The sequence below is a fragment of the Nestor notabilis genome, unplaced genomic scaffold, assembly GCF_000696875.1.
Source record: "Nestor notabilis isolate BGI_N333 unplaced genomic scaffold, ASM69687v1 scaffold28171, whole genome shotgun sequence".
NCBI classification, from domain to species: Eukaryota; Metazoa; Chordata; class Aves; order Psittaciformes; family Psittacidae; genus Nestor; species Nestor notabilis.
The window spans coordinates 1-5,656 of NW_009914669.1; the positions used below are offsets into that span (position 1 = coordinate 1).

At 59.1% G+C, this 5,656-nt stretch overlaps 2 protein-coding genes across 2 annotated transcripts; one reads left to right on the plus strand and one right to left on the minus strand.

Moving 5' to 3' along the window:
• Positions 1-13: 13 nt before the first annotated feature.
• Positions 14-2,885, plus strand: LOC104399235 (caspase-1-like). Its single transcript, XM_010023774.1, has 7 exons — positions 14-239; positions 558-676; positions 930-1,106; positions 1,264-1,498; positions 1,581-1,733; positions 2,340-2,449; positions 2,793-2,885. Exons 1-7 carry the CDS (start codon positions 14-16, stop codon positions 2,883-2,885), a joined length of 1,113 nt encoding a protein of 370 aa, XP_010022076.1.
• Positions 2,886-4,424: 1,539 nt separating this feature from the next.
• On the minus strand, positions 4,425-5,461 carry ABHD11 (abhydrolase domain containing 11; the record flags this gene model as incomplete). Its single annotated transcript, XM_010023775.1, has 3 exons — positions 4,425-4,563; positions 4,867-5,048; positions 5,291-5,461. Coding segments are annotated over 3 exons (492 nt in total), but the record flags the coding sequence as incomplete, so codon positions are not given.
• Between the last annotated feature and the right edge of the window lie 195 nt (positions 5,462-5,656).

The following is a 5,656-nucleotide window of genomic DNA, read 5'->3' on the forward strand; positions in this document are numbered from 1 at the left end:
GGAGCGTGTGAGCATGCCGCTCATCTCCGGGCTGCTGGATGAGCTGCTGGGCCGAGGGGTGCTGAACCAAGAAGAGGTGGAGGAAGTGCAGTATAAGCACATGGCGCGCACCGACAAGGCCCGCTGCCTCATCGACTGTGTGCGCCTGAAGGGCACCCGCGCGAGCCAGGTCTTCATCGACAGCCTCAAGAAGCGTGATGGCATCTTGGCAGAGCAGCTGGGCCTGGGCACTGACATCGGTGAGTGATGCGGGACCGTGGTCTGACTCCGGCCATGCTGAGGCTCCCATTGCCTCCAGTGAGATGCTGGAGGGAGGCCTGGCCCTGGCGAGTGTCCAAGGTAAGGGGCAGCTGGGCACCCCTGGTGTCACTGCTCTGTGGCACTGAGTCCCCCTTGCATGCAGCCAGGACAGGGCTCTCAGGAGTGGCCATCCCCAATGGGGCTGAACTGGACACCCAGGCAGCAAAGCCCAGCTCTCCTTGCCTGCATGTGGCCTGGCACAGCCCCCTCTTGCTGCAGGCTCTTCCCAATGTAACTGTGGGGCTTCCTGCTTGCAGGGCCCCCTGGTGCACAGCTGGTCTCCCCCAGCCCCTTCGTCACCATCCAGGGCCAGCAGTGGATCCGGCAGTGTTCCCTAAGCGAGTACCAGCACATCAGGGCCACAGAGGGAGATCAGGTGCTGTGGGCACAGGAGATGAGAGGAGTGCTGGAGAGTGGCCCCGCCATCTGGCTGGAGCAAGCAGGGGCTTGCCGAGGGGATCCAGGGTCTCTGCTGACCCAGGAGCAGGGCAGATGCGGGGAGATGCCACAGGGACGGGGATATGTGGCTGCTGCACCCCTGGGCCTTCTCTGCTATTAGCTGCCTACCAATGAAAGCCCCCTGCTCCCACCTACCCAGTGCTGAGTGCTGCCTCCCTCCATTCCCACAGATCTATCCCCTCTATCTGCCGCGGGAGGTACGAACCCGCAGGGCCCTGCTCATCTGCAACATTGACTTTGAGCACCTAAGCCGGCGGAATGGGGCTGAAGTGGATGTGCAGGGGATGACAAGGCTGCTGGAAGGGCTGGGCTACATGGTGGACATCCATCAGAACTTATGTTCTGAGGTAAAGGACTGCACAAAGCAGCTGCCACTGGTCCCAGGAGTGGCTCAGGGACCCTCTTTGGGTGAGCTGGTGCTGGGAGGCTCAGGGACCTGGTGGCAGTGGCTCCTGCCCACAGCTGGTGGCTAGCTTTCCTGATGTTCCTTGTGCTGGTTTGTAGGAGATGGCTACGGTCATGAATGATTTTGCAGATCGCAAAGAGCACTGCACCTCTGACAGCACCTTCCTGGTCTTCATGTCTCATGGGGTCAGGGCTGGGCTCTGTGGGACCAAGAGCAGAGACGAGTCCACAGACATCCTCTCCCTCGATACCATCTACGAGAAGTTCAACAACCAGCACTGCCAGGCACTGCTGGGCAAACCCAAAGTGGTCATCATCCAGTCCTGCCGTGGAGGTGAGTCCCCACCACGAGGTGCCTGTGACTGGGTGGGGACAGGACACCCCATCATTGCTGATGTGTGGCCCTGCCTTCCCAGGCAAGGTGGGCTCTGTGCTGGCGAGCGACACTGCAGACCTCCCCGTGCCTGCTCCCGGCCCTACTCATACCACCCGCGCGGTGCTGGAGGATGACGCCATCTGTGAAGTCCACCTGGAGAGTGATTTTGCCACTTTACATTCCTCCACACCTGGTGAGCAGCTCCTGACATAGCTGCCCCACCTGTGGGCAGGCGAGGGCAGCGGCGACTCCTATTCCTGATGCCATGGGTCTCCTCCACACGTCCTCCTCCTTGGACCTCCATCCGGTGACTGCTTGGGCATTGCTCCAACAGCCTCTGGAGAGGGCAGTGTCCTCCAATGCTGGGGTACTCAGCTGCTGCAGGACACCCACAGATCCCTCTTGGATGCACTAGGGCCAGAGCTAGTGTGCCTTGCCTGCCTTCCCTTGCCCTGGCTCCAGCCCTCCCCATCAGCTCTGCTCCTTCCCCAGCCAATTGATCTCACCACAGTGGCTGCCCAGGGGAAACTGCCTGCTCCTGCTGGGTCACAGATGGCTTGAGGCCGTGCCAGCCTGGCAGCTGGCCTGGCTGGGAGCATGGGAGGGCAGAGAAGCTGGAAGAAAATACATCATTCTGTCTCCCCTGGGGTGCCCTGTCCTTTTCCATGCTGTGGGTTGGATGAGCCAAATATAATAATCTCAGAGAAGGCACCCATCTCCTGCTCCGGCTCACAGTGTTAATCACAGCTGCAGCAAGGGACACCAGTGAAGTCACACTTGGCACCTCCTGTCTCCCCAGATACCGTCTCCTGGAGAAGCTCAGTAACAGGATCCCTTTTCATCGAGCACCTGATAGAGCAGTTTCGAAACCACGCCTGTAACAGCGACCTGGAGGAGCTGTTCCGAAAGGTGAGGTAACTGCAGGAGCGCTGGCACATGCAGCCGTGCCAGCCGCCAGGAACGCTGCTGGGAGCAGAGCTCAAGCCAGGCCGTTTCTTGGCCCTGGGGTGCAGGCTCTGTCCACAACGGGTCTGGTTTGGCCAGGAAGGTCAGCTGGGTCTCTGGAGGCATCAGGACCCTGCCATATGGTGGGCACGCACGAGCCCGGCGTGCTGGTGCAGCCCTTGGTGTCCCTTGTGTCACCACACACATGCCTGGAGGTGCCCCTGGGGATGCGTCCTGACACCATTCAGCCTTCCCATGCCTGGAACAGATCTTCTCTCATTTCTCCCCATTGTCGTTCCCAACCCAGGTCCAATATTCCTTTGGAAAATTCCCTCGGCAGTTGCCATCAAAAGAGCGGACTACGATGCCCAGGAAGTTCTACCTCTTCCCAGGCATCTGATCTCCTGACAATGGTGAGTCTCTTCACCTCACACATCTGTAGCAGACTTTTGTGTGTGCCCCAAACCCGGTACTCAGCCAGCGTGGACAAGAGGGAGGAATTCCTCATTGCTCCTGAGCTCCAGAGCTCTTGGCTGGATACCCAAAGAACTTGTGTGCCAGTAGCTGGGGCTGGGCAGCAGCCTGACTCCCTTCCCATCTCCCAGCTGGTCACAGGATAGAGATGCTGAAGGAACTCCTTGCAGTAGCCTGTGCCTCAGGAGCTTTCTCAGTCTAATGTTCTTCACAGGTGAAAAATCAATACACGGACAGCAGCGTTTGAATTTGGAGGTAACACAGCAGAGAGCTCAAGGCTCTGCTCCAGAGATGCACTTCTTCAAAAAAGTAAGGACCAGAGGGAAAGCCCAGAAACAGCCAATCTCCAAACCAGCTACTTGTGCCCCTTTGCTAGACAACTGCAAACAGACCTGGAATAAAATAGTCCTTGGTCTCCAATCCTCCCTTCCTTTTGTGGCCTCCAAACCCCAAACTGAGCAGGGAGCAGCAGACACCTGGCTCTGAAGCACTGAACACAGAGCTGGTCAGGGTTTCTCTCAACTGTCCCCACACACAGCCTGTCCCCAGTTGTGACAGAGATGAACCGTCACCCCTGGAGCTGCCTCCGCCCCATCTTTGGCTTTACCCATCACCTAATAAAGGGGTTTCACAGCAGTTGGCTCCGCACCACTGCCCGCAGCCCACGTGGATGGCTGTTCTGGCCTGCAGTGGCTGCCTTTGTGTTGCCTTCCTGGGAATACTGAGCAAGCAGGAGGTGGGAAATCAGAGGGATCTCAGGGAGGCAGATGTGCTCCAGGGCCATTTCCATGCTTCCCCCTTGCAGGCTCACAGCATCTCCCTGCTCAGGAGACAGCTTCCCCCACACCCCCATCCTCCCGCTACCCCCAAGGAGGAGGAAGGATGCAACTCCCCCTGGAAGCCAAGAAACCCTCAAACCCATGTCTTACATGCACTGCTCCCACAGCTTGTAGTGTTACAGGCCCAGCCCAGCTGCCACCTCCCAACAGCATCACCCCGTCTTGCTGGGACTCAAGAGGCCCTTCCTGTGCCCACCAAATGCTCCCTGTCCTCCACAGCCACATCCAAACCATTTTCTGCCTTGGCACGGATTCAGCTTTATTGCACGTTCTGCAAAGTCAACAGCCAGATCACCAGTGGTCTGGCAGCAGAACGAGAGGGTTCTCCTGCCCCTGCCCAGCGCCCAAGGTGCCCCAGTGAATCCCAGTGCAGGCAGGACAGGCTGCGCAGGCAGGGCAGTGTCCCGGGCCTGTGCCACCCCCAGTGCCTACGAGGCGGCAGGAGAGCTCAGTGGGATGGAGGTGCCTCTCCACTCCAGCTCCAGGCAAAGGCCTTGCAGGCAGGGCTGGGCTGCAGGTGGGCAGCCAGCGCAGGCTGAGTCCCTCCTTGCAGAGCCCAGAGCCCTGCAGCACTGCCCAGAGCTCCTCAGGGCCCACACAGGGCTTGCAGGAACCTGGTCCCAGCACTATGGTGGTGGCAGGAAGTTGAGGACAGCAGTGATGAATTCCCCAAATTTATCCTGATGGACTATGTGGCCTGCCCCTGCAACGTACTGGACATCAGCCTTGGGGAAGAGGCGCTGTATCTCTGGGTAGTCTTGGGAACTGCAGAGCAAGGGAACATGCCATGGGAAGTGTGGTGAGAGACCCATCCGGGTGTCTACCCTCCTCCTCCCTAGGCAGAGGGGTCTCAGGTCTGACCATGTCCCAGTCCCTGCTGGGAAAGCCTGGAGCTGCCCCCCAGGTTTCCCCTCACTCTCCAGTGCATTGATGTCACTGGCTGATGGAGGCACAGAGCTCGCTCCAGAACCTTCCCCGAAGCCGAGGGGCTTCTTCCCACCCTCGGCAGCTGCAGAAGAGCACACGGGGTCGAACCACTGACCTCAAACTGCTTCTCTCCAGTCCTACCTGATATAGGGCGAGTCAGATCCTCCCAAGAAGAGTGCAGGGCCAGGATACGGCTTGTGGAAAACAGGGAAGTTCATGATGTCTACCAAGTGGTGGGAAATAGCATCCAGGTTCACCCGCCAGACGTAGCGGCCCTCCACCTCCACCAGGTTGGTGAGCAGGAACTGCCTCAGCTGCGGGTGCTGCCACAGAAGGGGATCACACACTCTTCAGTAAAAGCAAAAAGCCCTCAGATGTTCTGCCACCCTCCATCCTGCCCTCCACTGCCTTCACCATGTGGGGGTACGTTCCCCTGTACCCCCACAGCCCTGGTGAAATGTCCTCCAGCTGCACATGATGGAGTCTTGTGGCCTTAAAGCCTTGTGCTCTAGTCCCAGGGATGGGCTGGGAGCAGAAACCCCATCCATGGAACAGGATTTCCCACCTGGACCACTGGACGCAGCTGATCGTCAGCCAGCTGGCGGGCTGCAGAGCGGGGCAGACCATCCGGGATCTTCACTGACTTCATAGCAGAGATGTAGGCAGAAAACTCGGAGACGGGTGCGGTTGAGGTGGGACTGATGTCTACAGAGATGAGGCGCTCCACCAGGTCTGGCTGGGGACACAAGTAGGGCAGATGGATGCCAGCTGGGACCTCCCCAGTTGGATGAGGCACAGGGCTCTGCTCCCAGTCTGACTCCCGAGAGGCTCTTAGCTCCCTCCTGCCTCAGCAGAGAGCCCCTGTGCCTCAGCGTGGCAGATCTCTAAACTCCCGCAGCTGGGCTTAGAGCTCTGAACAGAACAGCACCCT

Coding starts and splice junctions, on each gene's coding strand:
- LOC104399235 (XM_010023774.1), top strand. CDS start 14: ATGCCGCTCATCTCCGGGCTGCTGGATGAGCTGCTGGGCCGAGGGGTG. Junction 240..557: donor GGGCCTGGGCACTGACATCG/GTGAGTGATGCG, acceptor TCCTGCTTGCAG/GGCCCCCTGGTGCACAGCTG. Junction 677..929: donor GGGCCACAGAGGGAGATCAG/GTGCTGTGGGCA, acceptor CCATTCCCACAG/ATCTATCCCCTCTATCTGCC.